We start from the raw sequence: 27,063 nt of genomic DNA, 5'->3' as shown, positions 1-27,063 counted from the left end.
TCAAGGTGGCAGAAATTACATAGTGAATGTGGAGGTGGGGAGGTAAAAGGTGAGAATCAGAAAACTTTGTCCTTGTTTCCGGGCAGGAGGGGGGTACTGACGAGATTGAAAGTCCTGTCAGCAAAGGTGAAGGTTAAACTATGATTGAGGAAGAGATGGGAAAGGCTCTGTTATCAGAGTGGGAGAAACTCGCAGATTAGAATGGAGCTTGCGACAAGTCGGTGGAAGGAAATGAAACTGAGAGGGCTGTGGGATTCTACAGGCTCGCAATGGAGATTGGTGACCAACCAATTTCCAGAGATGGAGAGAGTTTAAAAAAAATGGAAGGGGGGCGGTGGGGTAGAAGTTGATCAGAAGTGAGAGCGGCAAGAAATATTGGTGTTCTGCCGGGACCAATGCAGATATGGAAGAGCAACATAGTGAAAAGATAGAGTTAAGGCAGTGACTAGTAGAGAGCGGGGCTCGTGGCGAACGCTATTCTTTTTTTTCCACCTGGTGGCTGAAGGCTGGTTTCTCCATTGGGCGAAGAACTTTTAGAATCAGTAGGGCTTGTTGTGGGGTGATGCGGGAGGCGGCAGAGATTGATGAAGTTTGAAGGGGCAATGGAATTTAGCTTTCGGGATCTGCGCACTCAGATGACGGGTTCTGTGGGAGGGTTGTGCCTCTTGGGCTGCCGTAGAGGGCCGGCCACTGTGGACGGTGAGCGGAAGATGGTGCCTGCGGATTGAAGACGCCTCCTCCTAAGTAATTAGTTCGGCAACAGCGGCTGCCGACCTCTCGCCTGCATTCCCCCGGCATGGAGCCGAGCTCGGTGCCGGTCTCCGCCCTCACCCGGGACTGTCTGATCCATATCTTCAGTCTGTTGGAGGCCGATGATCTGCGACAGGTCTCGCAGGTGAACGAGGTAGGTAACCCCAGGGCGCGCTGGAAACACCCGCCAGATCGGGCAGCAGCTGTGGAGGGAGGAACGGCAGCGTTACAGTTCTGAACGTTGTGCCCGATGGCCATGGTCCCGGTTGCTGCACCGAAACGGGAGCGTTCTGCACCACTCCAGTACAGGACGTGTTCATGTGTGACATTGGATTACTCAGCGCCCTATTTAGCACCAAATGTTAATTTATTCTGTGTATTGTGCTTCGGAGTACTGGGGGGCCCGACTAAATAAATTATCCCGGCTAACAAATGCAGGCACAAGGATGCACAGAAGAGGCGGGTATAGGTCGCTTGAACACTCACGCAATTCCCTGCAGTTCCGATTGATGAATGTTGATCTAACCCAGGCCTCAACTCTCCACCTTTGCCAATCTCGCATGACCTGCACCATGCTCCCTTTATTATTAATACAGTGATCATTGGGAGTCAGGGTCCGGTTTCTGAGGCACTCCGCTAGGAACATCTTTTCAGTCTGGAGAAAGTCCATTCATTTATTCTGACTATTGGTGGTCTTTGTGATCATTAGCAGCCTTTTAAGTACCATATTAAGGTGTACTTCTGGAAATCTAAATGCACTACCTCTGGACTCTTCCCCCCCCCCCCCCCCGTCAGTTTGTTGGATCACCAAATAGTTCAGGAACATAGAAAATGTCATTTTCCCTTTCACAAAACCATGTTGGCTTTTGATTGTGTTAAGCTTTGTTTTTACTAAATGACTACTTTTTCCATGATTATTGATCCTGAAGATGTTAACTGTCCTTTTAAAAACGTAAACACGAGGAATTCTGCAGATGCTGGAAATTCAAGCAACACACATCGAAGTTGCTGGTGAACACAGTACGCCAGGCAGCATCTCTAGGAAGAGGTACAGTCGACGTTTTGGGCCGAGACCCTTCGCCAGTCCTGAGTTTTGTGTGTGTTGCCTTTAATCCTTCCAGTTTTCCCACAGTTTGTCACAGGTTCTGCCCTCCTTTTTGAAACTATCTGTATTCCTTGGGATGTTTGCTCTATCCTCCACTATGAAGACATAAAACATCAAGTAAAATAAAACAATAGAAGCTACCTTATTAGATATATTTAAGACACAGTTATATAGATTTTTGCACAGCAAGGGAATTCATGGTAATGTGGAAAAGGTGGAGCTGAGTCCGTATGCAGATCATCCATGATCTTATTGAATGGTGGACCAGGTTCGATGTCCTCCTCCTGTTCCTGTATTCCTGTGTTATTATGTTACCTCTTGCACCAACCGCACTATGGTATGAATGGGGGTTTGTTGCGAGCCAGATTTTTCTGGACCAAATGGAATTTTCATTGTGCCAACCTGAGGGGGAAAAAAAGCTCCAAAATATAAGGAAATTGTGAATGAGCTAGAGGGTTTTATATCAAACTTAGGGCCTCTTTGAGCATTTCAAAACTGAACAGTGTTCCTTCTTTCACTATATTGCAAATAGCTGTTGTTCCTTTAGCTGTCCAGTCCTTAAATCTAGCATCCAGTTTATTCGGCGTAAAATCCAAGTCACATGCACACCATTTAAGAATTGCAATGTCTCTCTCTAGTTTATATTCTTTTATAATAGTTTTCCATATTTTAAGAGTCCATTTTACCCACTGGTTGTCAATATTATTTATGTAACTTTGTAGGTTGTTATCAGCCAAAATTGCCTGTATGGGAATGGAAAATATCCTCTCCTCAATGTTTTTCCATTGAGCATCATATGATGGGTTGCACCAGCATATCACAGCTCTCAACTGTGCTGAAAAATAATAATCTCTAAGAGAAGGTAGGCCCCATCCCCCCCTTTTCATTGGCTAATTGCAAAGTTTTGAGATGAATCCTAGGCCTTATACCTTGCCATATATATCTTGATAACATCTTGTTCCATTCATTGAATTGATTTTGATTAATCTCTATTGGTAGGGTCTGAACGAGATATAGTAGTCGGGCAGTATATTCATTTTAATAGATTCAATCCTTGAACTGAGACCAAGAAAAGGAATTGGGTTCCATCTTGTTATATCTTCCTTAATTCTTTTATATATAGGCTGATAATTGCATTCTGATAAGTTTGCCAAATCTTTTGACATAATGATGCCCAAATATTTGACAGACTCTTTGCCATGCCCAAGGATATCCACTTTCAATTTCTCTTGGTGGGCTATAGTTATATGAAAGTAGTTGGATTTTATCTGTGTTGATCTTGTATCCTGATAATTGGCCATATTGTTCAAAGGATTGCATCAATTTAGGTAAAGAGTATGTTGGTTGCCCTAGAGAGATCAGAATATCATCCATGCAACAGGCCAATTTATGCTCTGTCCCTTTATTAGTAATTCCCCTGGTATCTTCATTTTGTCTGATGTATTGAGCTAATGGTTCCAGATATAATGTGAAGAGTAGCGGTGACCAAGCACAACCCTGTCTCATGCACCTTTCTAGGGTAAAACTATTAGATAAATATCCATTGATTTTAATCCTGGAAGTAGGATTGTTGTATAATTTTAATAATTGTGTCATGTAGACCAAATCTATGTAAAACTCTAAAGAAAATTTCAGTTAACCAAATCAAATGTCTTTTCAGCATCCACACTTATCACTATTGCTTCAATTTCATTTTTTTTATATGATCCATAATGTAAAGTGTCCTTCGTATATTGTCTTGTGTTTGGCGTTGTTGTATAAAACCTGTCTGATCATTATGTATCATTGTGGGTAGAAACTCTTCTAATTGTTTGGCCATGATGGAGGTAAATATTCTATAATCCACATTAAGAACAGATATTGGTCTAAATGACCCACACTCCATTTTATCCTCGCCTTCTTTCGGTATAGCTGAGATTATCGCCTCCTTCCAGCTGGGTGGCATTTGTGCCTTTCTTAGAGCCCAGTTCAGTGTGGGGAGTAAAACAGGGATTAACTCACTTCTAAATTCTTTATACCACTCTGCCGTATATCCATCTGATCCTGGTGACTTCCTTAATTTAAGCCGATTAATTGCAATTTTTAGTTCAGCTTCAGTTATGTCAGCAGTTGTCGTTCTATTTTGTTCTTTGCTTTAAGTGGGTAACTCTAAAGAATTCAGGAAGGTGTCAATTTGGGTTATGCTTCCCCCTGGAACTTTGGAATATAGAGTTTTGTGAAACATTTCAAAAGCTTCTTGAATTTCACTTAGCTTATTTTTTTTTTTATCACTTTTGTTCTTGGATCCCTAATTCTATGAATTGTATTTTCTGCTATTTTTTTTTCAGTTTCCACGCCAGTATTTTTGTAGATTTAGATCCACTTTCATAGTGTCTCTGTTTCAGAAACATTAATTTTTTTCTAATTTCTTGTGTAGCCAAACTATTTATTTCATTCCTAATTTTTAAAATTTCCTCTAGTGTATCCTGTGCCAAATTCAATTTGTGTTTTTTCCTAGTTCCTTCAGCTTATTTTGTAATTCCTCTAATGATTTATTCATTATTTTTTTCTTATATGAAGACATCGCTATAATTTTCCCTCTTAAGACAGCCTTCAGAGTATCCCATAGAGTGGGAGGTGAAACCTCTCCATTATCATTGAATTCTAAGTAAAGACCAATTTCTTTTTTAATTTGTTCCTTAAAATAGCGATCATTGAGTAGATTTGAATTTAATTTCCAAATAGTATTCTTTGGTTGTAGGTCATAAGCAACAGATAAATATATAGGTGCATGGTCACTTACATCTATTGTCCCAATTCCACAGATGGTTATTTTGTCTCTATCTTTTCCAAATGTTATGAAATAGTCTATTCTTGTATATATGGAATGGGGGGCAGAATAATGAGAGTAATCCCTTCTGTCGGGGAAAAGATCCCTCCATATATCAATTAGACCAACATCCTCAAAAAGTGTATTAACTTTCTTATGTAAGGACTTTGTTTCATAAGTTTTTCTATTGGAAGAGTCTAACTTTGGTTCTAATTTGGAGGAGGAGAAAATGGCGGCGCGATGGCAGCGTGCGCGGCCTCTCCGGTGAATGATATCCGTAATCTGTCAAGTAGGGGACCGTGCACAATTCTGATTTGATGGAGACAGACGTGAGAGCGCGGAGGAACATCTGGAGAAACTTCTGAAATGCCCGCTTCGCTGCTGCTGCTACTGTGTGGTAACCGGAATCTCCGGAGCAGAAGGCCCCGAATCCTCAGCTTTGCTTGTTTCAGCGGCCGGGGCGAGGTCAAAGGCGCTCAGCAGAGGATGGCGCTCAGGAGGCTGTATCGGAGAGGCTGGTTGGAGGCTCAAAGTTTTTGGATGGATGGGCTCAGTGTCGGCTGTGGTCAGCTGCTTCCAAGGTATCGGCAAGTTGGCGGTGCCTGGAGGTTTATGGCAGGGAGTTTCTTCCATTTGCCGCCTGCTATCGGGGACTCGAGGGTCAATCGACTCGGGGATTTTTGAGACTTTTTTTTTTACCGTGCCCATGGTTTGTTCTTCATCAAATTATGGTATTGCTTTGCACTGCTGTAGCTATATGTTATAATTATGTGGTTCTGTCAGTGTTAGTCTTTGGATTGTCCTGTTTTTCTGTGATATCACGCTGGAGAAATATTGTATCATTTCTTAATGCATGTATGCATTTCTAAATGGCAATAAAAGAGGATTGAGTGTTCTCATAATCTAAAAATTGTAAATTTAAGTCTCTTCACATATCAAGAGACCTTCTGTTTCCGTTACCATAATATTAGTAATTTTCTGGAAGAAACTAATATCACTTCCTGGGGGTGTGTATATATTCAATAAAGTAACTGGATTTCCATCTATATTCCCCCTTACCAGAATATATCTGCCCTCCTTATCTCCCATTTCAAATACTTTTTCAAAATTTAGCTTGCTTGAGATGAGAATAGCAACTCCTCTTCTATGTCCTGATTTATGTGAGGAGAAAAACAAGTTAGTGAAGCCTAGTCTCTTTAATTTTCCATGCTCATTATCACTTAAATGAGTTTCCTGTAAATATACTATGTGGGCTTGTTCATTTTTCATTTTTGATAGAATTTTACTGCACTTGACTGGATTCAACAGCCCATTGACATTAAAAGAAATGAATTTTACTTTGTCCTTAGCCGTGTGTATTTATCTGTTAGTATGGCATTGAAATTTGCAGTATATAACTTAGTCGATCTACTCCCTGAACAAATAAGAGCCAAGAAACGCGAAAAAAAGGTAACAAAGTGTGATTCCAAGGCTGGGGTCTCTAGATGACCCTGGGTTGAGCTAGAAGAAACGTCTAGCTGTGGGAGATAGCCCCTCCTACCTGTGAGTTGAGGGCCCCCGCTGCTGTACCTGTAGAAGTAAGTAAAATAATCTATGTCCATTATACAGAAATGATTTCCCTGTGTATTCCTCCCATGTATATATTCTCATTTAAGTGGGGGAAAAGGAATGAATGAATGAATTTTTAAAAATTGAGTAATATAATATCCACATTATAATACGTATTTCTCAAGATAGGTATATCACCGTCTATTTTTGCTTCTGTTTATTTTATCAGCACTTTTGAAGTTAGCCAAACCTTATGGCTCTTCTGGAGGAGGTGAGGGCTGTCCTCGGAGAACTCACAGTCTCTTCCTAATATCCTTCTCTCGTCCTGCTCCCGTCCCCTGCTTTCTTGGCTCTCTTACTATTTCCCAAGCAGATTGGGATAACTGCTCAGCCAGATTTTCCCTTGGTTTGACCATGCTAATGGACAGTCCTCTGTTCTTCATGTCTGTAGTCACCTCTTCCACCGTCTGATATAGTCGTATCCCTTCTTGGTAAAATACCCTCAGTTTAGCAGGGTACTGGGTTTGGAATTTAATCTTTTCTTGCTTTAATATTCGTTTTAGAAACCATAGAAAAACTACAGCACAGAAACAGGCCTTTTGGCCCTTCTTGGCTGTGCCGAACCATTTTCTGCCTAGTCCCACTGACCTGCACACGGACCATATCCCTCCATACACCTCCCATCCATGTATCTGTCCAATTTATTCTTAAATGTTAAAAAAGAACCCGCATTTACCACCTCGTCTGGCAGCTCATTCCACACTCCCACCACTCTCTGTGTGAAGAAGCCCCCCCCTAATGTTCCCTTTAAATTTTTCTCCCCTCACCCTTAACCCAGGTCCTCTGGTTTTTTTCTCCCCTTGCCTCAGTGGAAAAAGCCTGCTTTCATTCTCTCTATCTATACCCATCATCATTTTATATACCTCTATCAAATCTCCCCTCATTCTTTTACGCTCCAGGGAATAAAGTCCTGACCTATTCAACCTTTCTTTGTAACTGAGTTTCTGAAGTCCTGGCAACATCCTTGTAAACCTTCTCTGCACTCTTTCAACCTTATTTATATCCTTCCTGTAATTTAGTGACCAAAACTGAACACAATACTCGAGATTCGGCCTCACCAATGCCTTATACAACCTCATCATAACATTCCAGCTCTTATACTCAATGCTTTGATTAATAAAGGCCAATATACCAAAAGCTCTCTTTACGACCCTATCTACCTGTCACGCCACTTTTAGGGAATTCTGTATCTGTATTCCCAGATCCCTCTGTTCCACTGCACTCCTCAGTGCCTTACCATTAACCCTGTATGTTCTACCTTGGTTTGTCCTTCCAACGTGCAATACCTCACACTTGTCTGTATTAAACTCCATCTGACATTTTTCAGCCCATTATTCCAGCTGGTCCAAGTCCCTCTGCAGGCTCTGAAAACCTTCCTCACTGTCCACTACACCTCCAATCTTTGTATCATCAGCAAATTTGCTGATCCAATTTTACCACATTATCATCCAGATCATTGATATAGATGACAAATAACAATGGACCCAGCACTGATCCCTGTGGCACACCGCTAGTCACAGGCCTCCACTCAGAGAAGCAATTCTCTACTACCACTCTTTGGCTTCTTCCATTGAGCCAATGCCTAATCCAATTTACCACCTCTCCATGTATACCTAGCGACCGAATTTTCCTAACTAACTTCCCATGCGGGACCTTGTCAAAGGCCTTACTGAAGTCCATGTAGATAATATCCACTGTTTTGCTTTGAAATATTCCTTCTGTTTCTGTAGGACTGCCGGGGGGTAATCATGATCGAAGTATATTAACTTCCCGTTCCAAAACACCCTCTTCTTTTTCCCAGGCCCTTCAAAGAATCTCCGCCTTGCTCTTGAATCGAAGGAATCTGAGTACTATTGAGCGCAGTTTACTTTCTCTGTCTCCAGAGGGCCGCGGGACGAGGTAACGATGCGTCCTCTCAATTTCAATCTTCGTAGTTGGAGGAATCTCCAGCGCTTCCCGCACCAGCTTTTCTACAAAGTCTATCATCGACAATCCCTCTGCTCCTTTGGGAACATTATAAATCCTGATATTTTTCCGTCGCAATCTTCCCTCCTGGTCAAGCAAGTTACTTCCCTGTTGATTTAATATTTTTATCGTCTTACTTAGTATCTGCTCCACATTTTGCATGCGATCTTCCACCTTCTCAATTCGAGTCTCTGCCACCGCTATTTTCTGATTAACGTTGGCGAGCTCTGACTTTATATCATTTAGTTGCTGTTTTATATCTTTCTGGACTTCCCTTATCTTTTCCAGAATCTCTATCATATTTTCCGCTTCGCCTGCATGAGGCCAGGCATCAGCCTTGCTGCCACGCACAGGTGTAGGAGAGCCGCTCGCTGTACCTCTCTTCCATAGGCTCCGCAGTGGTGCTTTTTTTTATCTCCATTCTTTTTCCCCATTTTTGACCCCTTATCAATTCAGATATTTTTGAAAGATCTTGTATTTGATGGATTAATGGGGCAAAATATGCTTTTTTCCAGAGGAGCTATTGATTTAAGCTGCCATTTTGAACGATGATGTCACTAGAACCCCTCCTTAAGGCTTTTTTCATTGACTGAATTTTCTCATTAGCAAAATGATTTTTTATTTCACTGCACTCCTGATCCAACTTATCTAAAACTCTACTAAGAAAACTATATTGAATCACCTCTGCTCATCCCTTATACATGATACAACTGCTCTTCATAAACGGTCTCCTAAGATATACATTTTTTATCCCTGTGTTTGGATTACCATTGTTTTTGTCCCATTGTATCTTTAACCTTAAGTCCAGTTTCTCCATTCTTCTACTTTTAAGCAGTTATACACACCTTGGTCTCCTCATTGGTGATTAAAGTTTTCGGAGTTGTTGCGTGACCACGGTTTCGTTTACTGTGGGTGTCACTTTAAAACGCCTGGATGAGGTGGGACTATGACGTCAGTATAACAAGCTGCGACAGACCACTGGGACTTTCGAAAAAGAAGTGGGGGGGGGCGGGAGAGAGAGAGTGGAAGTTTTGGACCGCAAGCTGCTGGCAGGAGCTTGCTGCAGCAATGGGTAAAGTCTGATACTTTCCCATGCCCTGAGAATTGTGTGACTGTCACTTCATATGATCCATACATGGATTTTGTTGGGGTATCCTGTGGCGACCACCTTTGTTAACCCGTACATAGTTTCGGGTATGTTTTGTGGTAACCACCTGTGCTAGGGTATATTCCGTGACTTATCACCTTGTGACATTTCTACGTGGATTTCAGGACGACTCGATGGATAAGATCTTCGGTGACTGTTACTTCATTTTCCCAGCGTGGAACCTGTGGAATTCTTCATGATCGCCTCCTCTCTACATTTTAATGTGGATTTACCAGTCCCTCCCCTCACTTATTCTGTGGATACTGGACCTTTCTAGTTTGCCATCTTAAGACTTTAAGAACTGTTCCTGAGCTTGACAGTTTGGGAGCTACACACACTGTTAACTTATGTTTATTTCGTTTAATTTTCTATGTTTTTGCATAGATACTAATAAATATAGTGGTTTTAACATTAAAACCTACTCAATTTGTGATCTATTGCTGCTGGTATGTAACAGAGTCAAATCCCCTATAGTGTGGGATTTTCCACCTCCCTCTACCTCTGTAACCACTTCCCTTTTCTTTGGGATTCTGCTTAAAACAGAACTCTATGCATTTAACAATTTCTCCTAATGCTTTGAACTTGGTGCCTGTTGTGGACTGTAGTTCTTTGTTAAAGCCATAGTTGTTCTGCATGTTTCTCTTCCTTAAGTCTGGAAATGAAGGGACAGAATTCTGAGTGAGGGCTGGAATTACACACCTGCTTAACAGGATCAAAGAGGTCACTCCTCTTTGACACCCCCGCTTCCTCAAATTGAGAATTTCTGTGATCAAAGAATTTACTGTTGCCTCCACTGGAAGGATCTCTTGGAATACATTTAGATTAGATTAGATTCAACTTTATTGTCATTGTGCTGAGTGCAGATACAAAGCCAATGAAATGCAGTTAGCATCTGACCAGAAATGCAAAGAATAGTGTTATTTACAAAATAACTGCAAATAAAAAGTAAGTGCTACAGCACACAAATATACAAGTACTGAGACAGTACAATATGGGTGCAATACTGCTTAGTGGCTTTCTCATGCCATTTCCAAACTGCCTCAATACATTGTAACAAATTGCGAATTCTGCACACTATCACTGTCTAATAGATTTGTCCCTAATCTCTCACTTCTTATAATTACAGGCTTGGAATGAAGCTGCAGATACTCCTTGGCTGTGGAGGTGAGGCTAATTAATTACTGTTGCCTGCATTTGCAATCCGTGTGGTAGTTACTACTCCTTTTTGTTGCTAAGGCAGGAAGGTGCATCCTTTCATTTTGCTTGCGCTATGTCATGTCCCTTATTGCTGCATGAGTAGTAAGTACTTGTGAATAAAAAGAGAATTTACATTTGCTTAGTGCTGTGTTTGACATCTGCATGCTCCAAACCCTGGACATATGCTTTTGGAAGTATAGTTGTCTTTGTAATTTGAGAAATCTGCCCCAATAACAATTTGATACTGGTTTTCCTGATACTGGTTGAGTGATAACGTTGGACAGGGCTTTAAGGAGAACTCTCCTACTTTCTAAATAGGTCATGGGAATCATTCCATCCACCTGGGAAAGTAGAGGAACTTCTCTCTAAAGGCAGCAGCTTCAGCTATATTCAGGTTTTGGTCTTATTTTAGACTTTCCAACTTGGAGTAAGAGCACTACTTATTGAGATATAACTAACACGTCATCATAATTGTTTGTATTGTGGGATTATTGCATTTGATCATGAGTGCAGAGGGAAACAATTACTTTGGTGGAGCCAGTATTGACACGTAATTTCAATGAGAACCTTTCTGTCAACCTCCCGGACACTCCCAACCTCTCACCTCTCGAAAAATGCATTTTAGCCATCTTGTGAAATGGTATTCATTTCCAAAGTGGGCTTTGCTTCTCATGGAGGTACCTATTTCTCCAGGTAGGATTCTGCTCCTCCTGCAGCTAAATTACAAGATATATTCCCCATTTCTGTAATCTCGATGTGGTTGTCAGTCATATCCTTCTCCAAACTTCCTTCTCTATTTTCTAACTTTGAGCCAGAACAACACAACCCTACACCTCCCCCCCCCCATTAGGTTGATATGGTTGATGGCACCATTCCCTACCAGTCTCTATTTTCTAGATGAATGAAGTTGCATCATTTAGTTTTATTCACAATTCTTCGACAGGCATGTCACATTGCCCTGCAGCGATAGGTTAAGAGATGTCTTGCCGAAAGAAAGAGTAATTGTGATGGTGGAACTGCATCATAAATCACATCCAGCAATCACCCACACCACCACCCCTAGAGTCCATCAAAGACCCCTTGTATGTGTGAAATTTTTTTGTATAAGGCTTTTATGTAGTCATTTTATGCTATTTTTTCTCTTCTCTCCTGCACGCTCTGTTTCTGCCTTATAATTCTTGGTTTGCTGCTAAGGAATGGTTTCATGTGTATCAGGCACCTCACATTAGTTACAATTGTCGGGATGACAGTTCAGCAGTAGCAGGGATTTGAGGAGATATTTCATATATCTCAGTCAAGGTACCTGAGAGAAAAGTACAGGTACATAACAAGCTACCTTGAGCGGCAAAATTAAAGTTTTGTGTCTTGGAGGTTGAGATAGGGAAATAGATAAATGGTGGAGATTCTACATTTTTTTTTTAGTATGGTAGAGGTCCCCAAAAGCATTTTTAATAATTAATAATTAAGGGGACTGTAGGGTGGAAGGACTTAAAACAACCTCTGTCATTTGCAGATGAAGTAATGGGTGAACTAATGAGCTAAAGACTGAGAACTCCCTGGGTCTGATGGACTACATATTATGGTGTTAAAGGAAGTGGATGTTCAGTTGCACTGTAACAAAATTCCCTAAATACTGGAGAGGTCCCAGAGGATTAAGATATTCTGCAAACGTTGGTTGTGACATTCAAAAAAAAGACCCAGGAATTTATAGAGCAGTTAGCCTAGCATCTGTCATAGGGGAAAATGCTGGAACATTTAGAAAGCCATGAGGCAAGTGAACAGAGTCAAAGTTGATTCACGAAAGTGAAATCGTGGTTGATTAAATTTGCTTACAGTTCTTTGAAGAGGTAACAAACAATAGATAAAGGGGTATATTTGGATTCTCAGAAGGCATTTGATAAGGTGCCATGTCACATAGTACGCAGATATGTAGCACTCCAGGTAATATACTGGCAGGATAGAGGACTAGCCTATAAAAGGTTAGGATGAGTGACTAAATCTAGGTTGCAGAGTTTCAGAATATAATTTTATCTGTCTGAGATGACGATCAGATACTGCTTTGGACTGTCATGGCTTTTTGGACCTCCACCCCAGAGGGCTGTAGATGTAGAGTCTTTAATAAGATTCTAGTTGGAAATCGAAGGAAATTTGAACTATTTGGATAATCAAGTGATAGGGGAAGAGCATGGGAAAATGGTTTTGAGGTCAAGAATGGATCAACCATGATTTTATTACATGGCAAATTGGGTTTGAGGAGCTGATTGGCCACTTTCTGTTTTATTTATATTGTCCTAATTCACTTTATCCTTATCTGCCCAGATGGTGATGTAAAACAAAAAAAAAATCTGGTTAACATTTTCTTTCCTTAACATGGTGACAGTTTATGCAATTGCAGCTTGGCTTCTGATTTAAAGCATTCTAATGAAAAGTCATTGATCTGAAATGCTAATTCCTGTTTCCCCTCCTCACTGATACTACTAAACTCCTGAATCCCTTAAGCATTTTCAGCCATTTCAGTGTATGACATGCAAGCTTAATTGACCTTTAAATTGTAACTGAATATAAATTATGGTATAAAGCAGAGATTTTCAATATGGAATTGATTGATAATTTATTGAACATTCTTTTGAGTAATGTGAGTTGCACTCGGTACTGTTAACTTGTCTTTTCAGAAATTAACCTTTTTAGATGTATATCTGAGAAGACAGACATTGTTTGTCCCTTCTTATTCACCATGAGGAGATTGTGGTGAATTGCCTTCTTGAACATTTCACAGTAGAAATGCTCCCAGGATAGTATTCCACAGGGGATTCCATGATGTTGACTCAGTGACAAAGGAAGAGCAGGGCTATGCGTATTCAAATCAGCACAGTGTGCAACTTGGGGATGTTGTTCCCCTGAATCTGTTGCCTTTGTCCTTCTGAGCGGTGGCAGCAGCTGTAAACTTGGAAAATGTTCCGGTGAATGCCTGAGAGAGTTGTTACAGTGCATCCTGAGGATGGTATACATTGTTGGAACCAACGTCAATCGAGTAATCTGCTTTATTCTGACTGTTCCCAAGTTATTATTGCTCAGACAGGGCAAGTGAAGTGTATTCCATTACAATTCTTCTTTGCAATAGAGAAGTCAGAATTATTTTTCATCCAGAAATCTCATGACTAAAATCTGCCTTGCATGGTTGGAACCTTTTTTCATCCATGTATGGAGAAACTTTGAGTCTGCAGTAATGTTTAGTAAAACCATTCTGAGACAAAGGAGGACCAGCCAAGAAAAAAAACACTAATTTTTATTTTTGGAATTAAAATAAGCATTACAGAAAACTTGGAGTGACTGAGTAATCAGGCAATCCCTGTGTTATGGCTGTTTAGGTAATACAGATTTGCCCTTGAAGAATTCACAAATCATTATCCAAAAATTTGAGAAGCAAATAAAATTCACTCTCACAGAATTTATGTAGGGAAAAAAAAACCTGTAAATAAATCAATGGGGTGGCACCTTAGCATAGTGGTTAGAGCAACACTTTACAGCACCAGCGATCAGCCACTGCTGCCTGTGCACTCTCCACATGACTGCTTGGGTTTCCTCTTGGTGCTCCAGCTTCCTCCCACATTCCAAAGACGCACAGGTTAGGGTTGCCCCTCAAACCTCAAACTGTGTTGCGTTAAGGCGTGAGGAGAAGATGGAGGCGCACCTGCGTGTGCGCAGCCCTCCGGTGAAAAATGATATCGTATCTGATAAATACGGGCCATGGACAATTCTAATTTGATGGAGAATGCTCGTGAAAGCACAGAGGCACATCTGAAGAAATTTCTGAAACGCTCGTTGGCTGCTGTCGTTACTGCGTGGTCGGGAATCTTCGGAGGGTAGGCCTCAAAATCCCCAGCCTTGCCTGGTTTTGGCGACCGAGAAGAAGGTCGAATGGTTCGGACAGAGATGGCACTCAGTACTCGGTGTCGGAGAGCTGATCAGAGCTCAAAGTTTTCAGATGACTCGGAGTCGGATTGTGGTCAGCATGGCAGGGAGAGTTTTTCTTCCTTCTCCCATCTGCGTGAGATGTGGGACATTTGAGAGACTTTGAACTTTACTGTGCTCATGGACTTCTTCATCAAGTTATGGTATTGCTGCACTGCTGTAACTATATGTTATAATTATGTGGTTTTGTCAGTTTTTTCAGTCTTGGTCTGTCCTTTGTTTTGTGGTATCACACCGGAGGAAATATTGTATCATTTCTTAATGCATGCATTACTAAATGACAATAAAAGAGGACTACGTGTCTTCATAATCTAAAAAAATGTTTCCTTCAACTTGCGTTTCTTGATGCATACACAGATGATGCAGCTCCATGTTATGGAAAATCACAATAAGGTCAGTTTTGTAGGAATGCCACACCTCCTCCATCCTCCCCTCCCTCATTACTTGAGGTTTACGTAATGTTTTGTGTTTCTCAATATTTGAATGTATAGAAGACTATGTCTGGAGCGATGGATCTTCTGCAATCTCTCAAAAGTAGATGATGGAATAAACTCCTGGAAAAAGTATTACTTGCATCGTTCCAAAATAGAACAGCGCATGGCATCAGGGCGTGGCAGAGCTGACTATACCTGCACAACCTTCAGGGGTCACAGTGGTAAGTGGCAAAAAGCCTGATTTGTTGTAGTAGTAAGAGACAGTTTTTAATTTATTTTGTTGTATTTGTTGATTTGTTTCACATATAAAGAGTAGAATTTTATAGAACAAGAGTGTGGAGAAGAAAAGGCCTGTCTACTGTCTATGCCAAAGCCAAACATTTCAAAATGCTACTGCGTGAAAATTAGTGGAGCTTATTTTCCAAATTCCTGCAGCCAATTCTATCAACAACTCAGCTAACAAGCCGGAAAATAATAAATGTGGATGGTTTTCCTTCACAACGGACATGGTTGTAGCATGCAGACCCTGATGTGGAAATGAGTTAAATGAGCTTATTGTGTTGTTAAAAATATAATCAACATTAACATATTCCCATCCATCTTCCCCCTCTCCATCCAGCCACTGAAGAATTCTCTGATCCTAGCTTTATTTCTGGCCCCAAACTCATGTAACAACACTCGACACACTTGTCATCCTCCCACTAGGAAAGAGTCTTTGACAATTTTTCATTATTTCCCCACAATATAATCTCCAGAGCTCACATTTCATTTGCAGCATCCTGTCTCCTGCTGTGGCTTTCAAGTTACCATAGTTCTGTGGAAACTGTCTACAGTTTCCTACTTGCCATTCTCCCTGGTCCTTTGGGCTCCAATCTGCACTTAGGCTTCAGTCCCTTGATCTTTGTACTACAGGTTCAGTATCCCTTATCCGAAATGCTTGGGGCCGGAAGTGTTTCAGGTTTCAGATTTTGGAATATATAAGGAGATAGCTTGGGATCACCGACATTTACAACTCTGAATTACTGTGCTACCGGTAAGCAGTGTTTGTCTTACACTTGTTCATCACACATATGTACTATGAAGCCTTTCAGCATGTTAGATTTTCATCAGCGACAATCTCAGCAAACCCATCTATGAATTTATCTGCTGTTTCATGATCAGCAGCCAACTTATCACCGTAAATCTTTAAACATTCAATTCCCTGCCATTTCTTAAATTCCTGCAACCAGTTTTCTGAATATTCACAGCTACTTTCAATTTTCAGTTTGTTGAGAGATCCTTGCTTGTTTCATGATCAGCAGCATGTTCATTCCAATGCTGACAAATCCACTCTTTCAATATATGATCTAGATCTTCATTTTTTTGCTTTATATAGTGTATGTCATTAACTTCTGTTCATTATGTAAGTAAGGTCACTTTTCAGAACTGTCTGGTTTCAGATTTTGGAAATTTGAAAAAGGGTTGCTCAGTAGTTCCATGCTCGGGCTCCTTTTGAACTACTTCCCAGTTTCTTTTTCTGCCCTTGCTTCCATCTCCCATTTCTGTCTTTAATCTACTTACACAGTCACTTGGCTCCTGCTGCAATGAAGCAATTAAACTGAACTTTCCCTAAGTAGCAACCAGGTTGGTCTTGGTGTTACCTGCAGTGAGGATTAAAAACCATTGCATATGGGAATTTGAAACGGCTGGGTATTTTGGCACTGTATCTAAACTACTTTAATTAGCCAGGATGGGATGAAGTTGGCATTGTAGAATCAAAAGAAATGAGCTGCAAAGAAAAGCGACCCACATGCTACTTGTAAATAGCTACTTTGCTCTTAAGAAATGTTATTCATGCTCTTATCTCTTTTTTTTCATCTTTAAAGGTAGGATCACCGGATTGCAGTACTGTAGTAATCCTGACAATCAATTTGAAGCTAGGGCCTGGAAATCAGTGGTTTGTACAACATCTACAGACTGTACATTGCGAGCATGGAGCATTCAGGAGGTTGGCTCACTCTATTAAAAAAATCCATTTAACGTAACCAATTATTCTTCAGAATTAACACCCTGAACATTCCCAAGATTGAAAATGGGGAATTTTACAATACTGTATATATGTGGGTCTCAGGCTATGTGGGGCTCTGTGTTGTCAGTCCACCTGGATCTTACTGTCTCCCACCTCACCACCTGTTGGATACAGTAGAAGTTATGGCCTCTTTGGCTGCACAGCTCTCTCCAGTTCACTGACCATGTTAAAATGGATAAATCGTTGGACTACAGCCAAAGATAGGGGCAGGGGAATTGGTGAAACACCAGTTTCCATCATATCCAGCAGCTGATGAATGAGACTATGGGATCCAGGTAATTTGAAACACATGGAGTAGGTGTTGCCGATCCCTAACATAAGACACGAGATCAGAATTAGGCCATTCGACTGACCAAGTCTGCTCCGCCATTCAATATTGGCTGATTTATTACCCTCTCAACCCCATTCTCCTGCCTTCTCCCCATAATCTTTGACACTAATCATGTCACAGCACTGAGTGGTTGCACTGTTCACCCTGGCCAACCCAAAACCACCCCAAAGGACTCCGTCCTCACTGACCTAAGGTCCATTCTTTACTGTGGGATTGCCAGCCAAGTTCAAGGGTTTGCACAAGGTTTTAGTGAAACAATCTGCAGCAACCAGGAGTGCAAGGATTTGCGTAAGTTTTTGGCATTTAGGTTGCGGGAGAGCAGTGGGACAGCAGTGTAACCAGGTTGGCACAGTGTGCAACTTGAGTGAATGACTTCTTTTTGAAATATTGGTGTACATATGTGTGCGTGTTTGGTCTGGATGACCAACAGCATGAAAAAGGACTGCTGTCCTGTCAGGAGTACCAAATGGGGAACAATGTCAAAATAAGACAGTTTAAAAGATTAGAAAACTACAACATTAATTGTCAAACATCAAAATGGACAAAATTATAAACTGTATTTCATAAATGTTTTAGCCCCTTTCTGTCCCAATATCTCAACCAAAAACAATGGAAATGCTGGAGATCACATAAACTGTAGCACATTAACTTACGCCTGTCACTTCCTGTATCTTTTTTCATAAGTACGTACACTGCTGCCTAAGTTCATCCATTCAAAATGCAATGAAGAGGCTCTGCTATTTTGTGAATCTAATAGGGATGAAGCACTGTCCCTAAATTTGGGAAAAAAGACATAGGGGCAATCTAAAGGATTTGGACAACCATTGTACATTTTTATTCTTTTGAAACTTAAGAAGTTGTAAAAGTTAAATACAACCTCCTTAAAAGGAATATGAGAAGAAGAGGTTAATTGTATCTTTAAAATAATAAACAGATTAAATGAAGTTGATGTTCAGGGATACTGAGAAAGCTCAAAATTATGATAAGACTGTGAAGTAAATTTCAGGTGAAGAGTCAGTTATTTTGAGAATTTCGACCAAATACCATTCAGCGTTTTAAACATCTGCTCCACTAAAGCATACAGTATGAAATCCATTATTTCAGTTCGACCAGAAAAAGAAAAAAATTGCAAAAATTTGGTTGTGTGGTTGAACTAGAGCTTCATCCTTTACATTTGTGATATTTTCTTAAAACTGGTTTTGCACTTTCAAATAAATGTAGAAAGATGCTGGAAGTTAAAATATATATATTAAAGATCTTTTGCTGGAGGATTCATTTACTTACATCACCAAAATGGCAGTAATGATCTTTTATTTCAAAGGGCAAGCAGCTATGGTCAACACCAGTACAAGAAGAACCTCTGGTAAAATTATCAACCCTTCCACAACAAGGCCTTGTGATCACAGCAGACGCCAAAGGAAACATTAAACTTTGGAATGGACAAACTGGAGAGGAACTGGCTGTTTTCGCAACTTCATGTACAATTTGTAATTTGGTGACCTACAACATGGAAGACCAGCACTGCTTAACTGTATGTTGTTCATATACTTAATCATCTTTGTGTACTAAAAGTATGGAATATGCTTATCACCTGTGTCTTATTCTAGTCATTTACAAGAAAAAGTTTTATCAGGTATCAGGCTTACAATTTATTAAACAGCAAATTACTTGCAACATTTTTGAAATGCTTTATTTTTAGTAGTTCTATTTGTCTTTTTCTACTAACACTTCATATCCATAGTTATTTTGTTCCTAGAGTGGTATTGGATAAAGGAAGTTTCAAATGGCCATGATCAATAGACATAGTTAAATGAGGGAACTGAGACTCCTTAAAACAAAATCATCTGTTGCATGTAGCTGTCAATATTTAGCTCCCCCTATTTCAGTGGACTATTAGGGAATTATCAGTAATAGTTATTCTCACATTTTTAATGGTAGCAACTAAAAATAAATTTCTCTTCCTATATGATAGTCCAGCTGAGAAGTTATGACACTGATTGTCAAATAGACAAGTCATTCAGAAGTTTAGAAATATTGTTTCTTTTCATATGGGAGTTTTAGATAGGTAAGTATTCTGCTATGTTTGTCCTCTTAACTTGCCAAAAGTAGTAATGCATGTGACTTCATAAAAGGATGGTGTGCTTCACAGATAAGCAGACAGTACAGAATTGATTCTTTAGCAGAAAATGAAAAGACAGGTAAACTTTGTACTCATTTCCAATAAATGGAATATGGCACCATTTCAGATGAGGCCATGATCTGGACCACAGACACTGCAGATGTTGAAAAACTGAAATTGAAACAGGACATTGTTTAGCTGCTGGAAACACTCAGCATATCAGACAGTGGAGAAACAAAGTTAACTTGGCATCGTCTCCGAATGTCATTTTCTGATCTAAAATATCAGATAATAAATTGGAACTAATTTCGACTGGTCCAAATTACTTTTTCTGTTTCGGATGTATTCGAAGTGACCTGCCAAATGGGCCTGTTTCTTTGACTTTTATTCTTAGTTGATATACTAATCTTCCATGGTAATTCTCATGGGGAGTAGCTGTAATCTCTCTATAATCAGTGTGAAAATTTATATAATGGGGGGATGGGGAAGGCTGGAAAGACCTCAGGATCAAGGGGCAGAGGCTTGAAGGAGATACAAAATCAAACACATTAAATGATTACAACCACACTGAGAGTAAAGTTAATACTATAACTAAAGGGTGCTGAGGACTGCACAAGAAAAACTTGATTGTGGTGAGGGTGTTCATTAAGAGCATTGAAAAACTGCCTCAAATCAATTTACGATGAGAGTAATATGGTAAAAAAATATATTTATTTATGTAATTATTCAATATATTTCCATAATTTCACTGCTGCAGTTTTAGAAGTACGGTCATTAAAATTTATTCCACTTTAGATGCCACAAAACAATAACCTGGGGTTTGCATTAGTATTAGTGTTCTATTGTAGATGTAGAAACACCCTTATTTCATCATTAGTATTGATTTTTCAGAATATATTTGGAGATTTTTTTTATACTTCTGTAGTTCTAACACTTCCTTGTAAATTCTTTAAATTTCATGTCCTAAACGTATTCCGATTTTTTTTTTCTTGAATTCAATAATTCTGCTATAACAAATATAACAAACTTATATCAAATTTGCCCTTGGTGGATTAAGAATGTAATGTTTATTTAAAATTAGATTTAAAGAAAGTAGCATCGAATAATATAGTGTTCAATATTTGTCATTGCAGATTGGCACAAGGGGAGGAGCACTTATCACATTAACTATTCCTAATCTCAGCCAGATCTCTCACTTATCACTAATTGATGGCAAACCAGTGGATATTTTACTGGTTTCACCCAATCATCAATGGATCATTTGTGGTACAAAAAATAATGATGTCTCTGCTAAGGTAAACATATACTTCACACCATTTTAGATCTTTTACCCATAAAGTACTATATACACTAGGGATATTTAAGAGACTCTTAGATAGGCTCATGGATGAAAGAAAATGGAGGTTTATGGGCTATATAGGATGGACTAAGTTTACATAGGTCAGCAAAATATCATGGGCTGAAGGGTCATACTGTGCTGTACTGTGCTATGTTTTCAAATTATGTAACATCAAATTTAATGCTTCAGTGAAATGTCAAGCACTTTGAAGTACTATTGAAATCACATCTGTTGTTTAACCATTTACATATTAACGCACAGCAGCCTTAATCCAGTTTGACTGAGAATAGTGAAAATAGGATTTGAAATGAGAGATGCTGAAATTGCTCTCTTCTAATATTGATTTAGAAAATAAATTTGATTGCTTTCATGCATGTCTGTAACACAGCCATATGATTCTGCATGTTGTGCTTTATAGGCAAAAGCGACATCTGAGGTTCAACAATCTTAAATTTAGATCTAAATATAGCAGATGGTAAACATTTGAAAGAAAAACAAAACAAAAAATTCTGAAAATAATCAGTTGGCCAGCAGTTCTGAGGGTAGAAACAAAATTAATGCTTCAGCTCAGTGACCTTCCATCAGAGTATTTCCTGTGTTTTGCCTATCGTACTTGTTCATTGCTTGTTACATTGGATATGAAGGGCTTTGAGTTGTCCATAAGAACTATAGAAGAAGCAAGTTTACTAAGTTTACCCAAACTAAAATGGAAAAGAATGCAGTTTTTTCATATTTCAGTAGTAGTGGCACGGGGTAATTAGGATTAGGGAGGTAAATACATGACTCAAAGCATGGTGTGGGAGAAATAGTTTCTGATTTCTGGGCCACCGACACCAGTATTGCCTCAGCAAGTGTGGTTAGAAATGGAGATTTAGACAAACTAGGAGGCAGGAGGGATCCAAGAATAGAATATTTAATAGATCAAAAGGAAAATAAGAGCAGTGGCACAGAATAATGAGGGAAAAACTGACATTCAGCGTGTGATGGACCGGGCAGGTATTGTATAGAAAAATATGTAAAATCAGAACAACTTCTTTTGAAAGTGAGTGGAAGTCCTGTTCTGATTTGTTTAAATCTAGATTTGGTACCCTTACCTTCAAAAAATAGTAAGATTGGAGTTTGTACAAAGGAGGTTTACTGGGCTAATTCCTGCAATGATGGTGGTATCCTCTCAAGAGGTTAAATATTACTTGGAGTTTAGAAGAGTGATGGGTGATCTCATTCCTCCATATAGGGTCCGAAGGCAGCTTGGCAGGGTAGATGTTAGGATGTTTTCACTAGGGGGAAGAGTCTTGAATGATGATGCATAATAAGATCAAGTACTGGTCATTTAAAACTGAGGCATGAGAAAGTTTTTTCTCTCCAAGGGGTGGTGAATGTCTGAAATTCTCTGCCCTGGTGGGTGACGGAAGCTGGATCAATAGAAGTATTTAAATTGGAGGTGGATAAGCATTTGATACATTGAGGAATAGAAGGGCATGGAGTAATGTCACAGAAGAGAATTTGAGGCCAACCTCGTTCAGCCATGGTCATATTAAAGCAACACTGAAGGACTCGTAGCCCAAACCTGCTCCTAATTTCTTAGGTTTACAGTAAACTTACTCTATTGTATGTTTATTGATAATAACTAGGGTGACCTGTCTTGTAAAGACACTGCCCAGAAAACGGCAATGGCAAACCACTTATATAGAAAGAATGCCAAGAACAATCATGGTCATTGACCATGATCACCCAGATCATACAACATGACACATAATAATAATGTTCATCCATTATTTAGAATGCTGCAAAGACCTTAAAAGAGAAAATTAATCTATTTTCTCTTCAGGTCACATCCATTTCATTGATGCATAGTATCATGGAGCTCACTGTCAAACTTGCTCAGCTTTTGACATTGTATTTTATACAATTTCCAAGTAGTCAGACTGATGACCTGGCAATTTAATTTACCAAGGTCCCCCTTAGTTCTTTTTGAATTTGGATCTTAAATTACATACCTGGCTTTGTGAGAGAAGTTTTTAAAAATACAATAAACCAAACATAACAGCATGAGGTATTTTTTAAAATTGTATATCAACTAGTTAATGTTATTTTTAATGCTACACAAATACTTTGATGGATTAGGAGCCAATTTTATTAAATTAAATATGCAACGAAATGCATGTTGTCCAATAGGAGAAACAAAGCTACTAAACCAAAATGCATTCCTTACAGGTATTGCGGACAGAATATTTAATGGATTGCCTTGATGATGATAGACTGCCAGTGGATGCCCTATATGTAAACAACTGCTACACAGCTTGCTGGTTACCTAAAGCACCATCCAGAGTGGTTACTGTGACCAACAACAATGCTATGGTTTCACAAAAAAGTATCATTACTCTTAATGTATGTCAAAAAAGAAAACATAAACCAGAAATACAAGGTATTAAGGTTTTTTCCATTGGTATAAAAATATGAAATGACATTTAAACCTTAAGAATATACATGAAACATTGCTACTGTGAGCACTGGGATTTGAATGGTAGTCATTTTTAATTCTAATTTATCATTCAGTGGGTTTCTGCTTGGTTTTAAGCAAAATCAGTACATCCCTTTGCAATTGTATGAGTTCAAATCTTCTGTACATTGAAGTTAATCTGAGACCTTCAAGTTAACTATTTAGTGTACTATAGTCCTCCCATGTAATATTTATTCCATCCAATTTATCTCAGAGTAGGCAGTTAGGATACTATAGTTAGTTTCAATGCCAACTAGAATAAAATTTAACATTTCCCTTTCCTAACATAATCCAGAACTTACATTTAAAAACTGGGTGAATATACTAATGTATTGACTGGTGAGATGATTACATTCATTGCCAAATATTCTGCCTTGCTCTTTTACGGTTCATACAAGAACATTGTGCATATTAATGAGGTACTGGGTGAGACCTGTGCACTTGGATTGAAGCCCAAATAATTATTATAACCAGTTTGATCTTGCAGCTGTTCAAGTTTCAGCATGATTTATAATTCCATAAAGCTGCCAAAACTGATACGTCCATTATTCAGATGTATTTGTTGAGTAAGTATATGTAGTTAGGACCTTTTTGCAGTCCTTTTCCTTGTGAATAATTGATACTTAGAATGCTGCCATTTTGAGCTGTAGTACACAGCTGACTTTATTCTTTGACATTTTTTGGAAGGTGAACAAGTTGGAAGTTTCACTTATGAAGAGGCTGGCAGGAATGATATACTTATAGAAGGCCATGGAAGTAATACAATTATTATAGCACATAATACAAAAATGAAACTCTTTTCCATTGATGGGGTACACCTTGCCAGTTTTCATGACCACAACGGTACCATCAGTGGGATTTCTCTGGTATGTTAATAATCCAACAGATTACATCAAGTAATGGTGCTAGTTTTTAAAGCATTTTCAGTGTTTTTTTTTCTCCCCCCCAAAAAAAGGATCCTTTCCGTGTGGTCACTGCTTCAATGGATTTGTCTCTTAGAGTATATACATGGAAAAGACAGTCAAACAAATGTCTCCATCTTGAAAGTAATTATCACTTACTTGGAGGATCCCACATGAAGTCCAGGTATTGTCTTATTTGGCTGTTTTCCATGGTTAATAATGGGGAATGATAATATGCTTCTAACATTCTGAAGTGTCAAGTGTTGTTATTTTACAAAGGATTAATCTTCAGCACATTGGCATGTGTGACAAGGAAAGGATAGTAAGGTGAAGGAACCATGGCTGATGAGAAGTAGAATATTTAAGAGGAAGAAGAAAAAGTTTAGGATGCAAAAATCAAGCAGAGTTTTTGAGAATTATAAGGTAGCTATAGAAGGAGCTTAAGACAGGACTTAGAGCTAGAATGGGACATGAGAAGGCCTTGCTAAGTAGAATTAAGGAACCACCCAAAGCATTTTGAAAGTACATGAAGAGGATGATGAGAGTGAGGGTAGGACTGCTCAGGGATAGAGGGTAACGTACCTGGAAAAGGAGATGGGGGAGCTTCTTAATGAATATTTTACTTCAGTGTTCACCTTGACAAGTACGAGATCAGTATAGAAGAGGAATATGTCAAGGTTAAGAAACAGGCAGTATTGGAGCTTCTGAAAAGCATTAGGATAGCCAAGTCACAGGAGCCAGTTGTGAAGCAAGGGGGAAGAGGTTGCAGGGGCATTGATATTTGCATCTTCCCTGGCCACAGGTGTGATGCCAGGTTTGGAGGAAGGCAAATGTCATTCTGTTACTCGATATAAGTAACAGGGATAATCCTGGGAAATATAGTCCAGTGAGCCTTATGTCAGTGGTGGGCAAACCATTCAGGAGGATTTACAAACATTGTTAGAAGCATGGCCTTATTAGGGATAATCAACATAACTTTTGTGAAGAGCAGGTCATTCCTCAAGGCTAATTGAGTTTGTCAAGATGAAAAAATAAATTGATGAAGTTAGTGGTGGATGTGGACCATATAATACTAGGAAAATGGTTGACAGGGTTGCCCATGGTAGGCTTGTCCAGAAAGTCATGAGACATGGAATCCATGGAGACTTAGCTGCATGGATTCAGAATTAGTATGTTTGCAGATGACATGAAGATGTTAAAATGGATTTTGACAGGATCCAGAGTTGGGCAAACAAGTGGCAGATAAAGTACAAGGTCAATAGCCGGATTCTTAGCACTGTCAAAGAAGAGGGATCTTGGTATTCAAGTCTACAGATCCCTCACAATTGCCATGCAAGTTAAGAGGGTGTATGGTGTGCTGGTCTTCATTAGTTGGGGGAATTGAGATTAAGCTGCAGCTCTATAAAACTCTGGTTAGACCACACTAAGAGTATTGTATTCGGTTCTGGTCAACTCATGATAGGGTGTTGAAGCTTTAAACAGGGTTTAGAGATTTAGCAGGATTCTGTCTGGATTAGAGGACTTGATTTGTAAGGAAAGGTTGAGTGAACTAGGGCTACAGAGAATAAGAGGCAACTTGATAAAAGATAAATAAGATTGAGAAGCACAAGAGTGGACAGTCAGCACCTTTTTCTCCCAGGGTGACAATAGCCAATACGTGAGAATGTGAATTTAAAGTGAGTGGAGGAATGTTTAATGGAGGTGTCAGGTAAGTTTTTTTTAAAAATAGTGTTGGGTACCAGGAACACACTAGCAGGGATGGTGGATAATAGTAACATCCAAGAAAGATAGGCACATGGATGTAAGAAGCATAAGGTTATGGGGTGTGTAGGATAGAAGGGTTATATTGATTGAGGAGTAGGTTTATACTGTATATGCCAGCACATCATGGACCAAAGGGCCAGTACTGTTCTATGTGACAAATATAGCATAAGAATCCATTACGTATTAATTCCAAAGTAAAATTTTGAGTTATTGCCTTGGAGATAGACCAATATTCTTCACCTTTAACACAGGTAAATAATAAAAGGGCAGAGATTTATCAGGATGGAACATTTCAGTTACAAGGCGAGATGTCCAAGTGGTTTTAGACTCAAGGACATGCATAATTTTGGGATGTTAGAAGAGACCCAATGAAAAATGTTATTCACCCAGAGGATCTGAGTGGGGTGGTGGAGGCAGATATTTTCATAGCATTTAAACATCTAGGTCAGGGATCCATGGACCTCAGTTAATGGTAGAGGTCTATGGCTGAAAAACACTGGGAAACCCTGATCCAAATGGATACAGACAACACCTTATTATGGGGGTGGGATTTGCTTTAAACAGGCTTTATCTTAACTTTTCATAATGCAAAGCTGTATCATCTGCTGTAGCAAGAGACAATGAAAAATTTTTTTTTTTTTACAAATTCTATGAAAATAGTGGGCCAAAGAGCTTGCTTTTTTATGTTATATGATCTTACTGACTCAAACCACAAACTAAAGTGAATTGTTCAGTTCCCTCTAAAGACTTAAGTTGATTCCATGAAGCTTAAAAATTTGAATTTTCTTTTCACAGGGGTTTTACGAGTGTTGTCTGTGACTATGTAAGCATAGTGGGTGCCGTTGAAACGAAGGATGGTAAAGATGTTCTGAAAGCATACAACTTCAGCATGTAATTTAGTATTTTTAATTGATTTGCAAAGTTGTTTGAAGAATGAATTCTACAAAATCAAATGTGTTATCATGTAAAATAGCAAAGCAGGTAATTTTGTAAGTGACTCGACTGTATTTTAGTCACTGAAGTTTTTATGCAAGATTAAATGTCAATATTTTC

General features: G+C 39.2%; 1 protein-coding gene across 2 annotated transcripts; it reads left to right on the top strand.

Annotated features, from left to right (window-relative positions):
* Positions 1–653: 653 nt before the first annotated feature.
* fbxw12 (F-box and WD repeat domain containing 12) lies at positions 654–27,063 on the top strand. Of its 2 annotated transcripts, XM_063068126.1 has the most exons (10): positions 657–904; positions 10,511–10,548; positions 15,045–15,208; positions 16,853–16,974; positions 18,708–18,917; positions 20,639–20,800; positions 23,059–23,269; positions 24,032–24,210; positions 24,300–24,430; positions 26,806–27,039. In XM_063068126.1, exons 1-10 carry the CDS (start codon positions 797–799, stop codon positions 26,903–26,905), a joined length of 1,425 nt encoding a protein of 474 aa, XP_062924196.1. In that variant the 5' UTR covers positions 657–796; the 3' UTR covers positions 26,906–27,039. The 2 variants fall into 2 exon arrangements, with proteins under 2 accessions (XP_062924197.1, XP_062924196.1); XM_063068127.1 differs by lacking the exon at positions 20,639–20,800 and having other exon boundaries at positions 654–904; positions 26,806–27,063.

This window comes from Mobula hypostoma, chromosome 15 (genome assembly GCF_963921235.1).
Source record: "Mobula hypostoma chromosome 15, sMobHyp1.1, whole genome shotgun sequence".
Lineage (NCBI taxonomy): Eukaryota > Metazoa > Chordata > Chondrichthyes > Myliobatiformes > Myliobatidae > Mobula > Mobula hypostoma.
This window is presented reverse-complemented; position numbering and strand designations above follow the sequence as displayed.

Excerpts from the sequence above, each read along its gene's own strand:
- fbxw12 (XM_063068126.1), top strand. The coding sequence starts at position 797 with ATGGAGCCGAGCTCGGTGCCGGTCTCCGCCCTCACCCGGGACTGTCTG. Across the intron at positions 10,549-15,044 it reads GATACTCCTTGGCTGTGGAG|AAGACTATGTCTGGAGCGAT; the intron begins GTGAGGCTAATT and ends TTGAATGTATAG. Across the intron at positions 24,211-24,299 it reads CCATCAGTGGGATTTCTCTG|GATCCTTTCCGTGTGGTCAC; the intron begins GTATGTTAATAA and ends CCCCAAAAAAAG.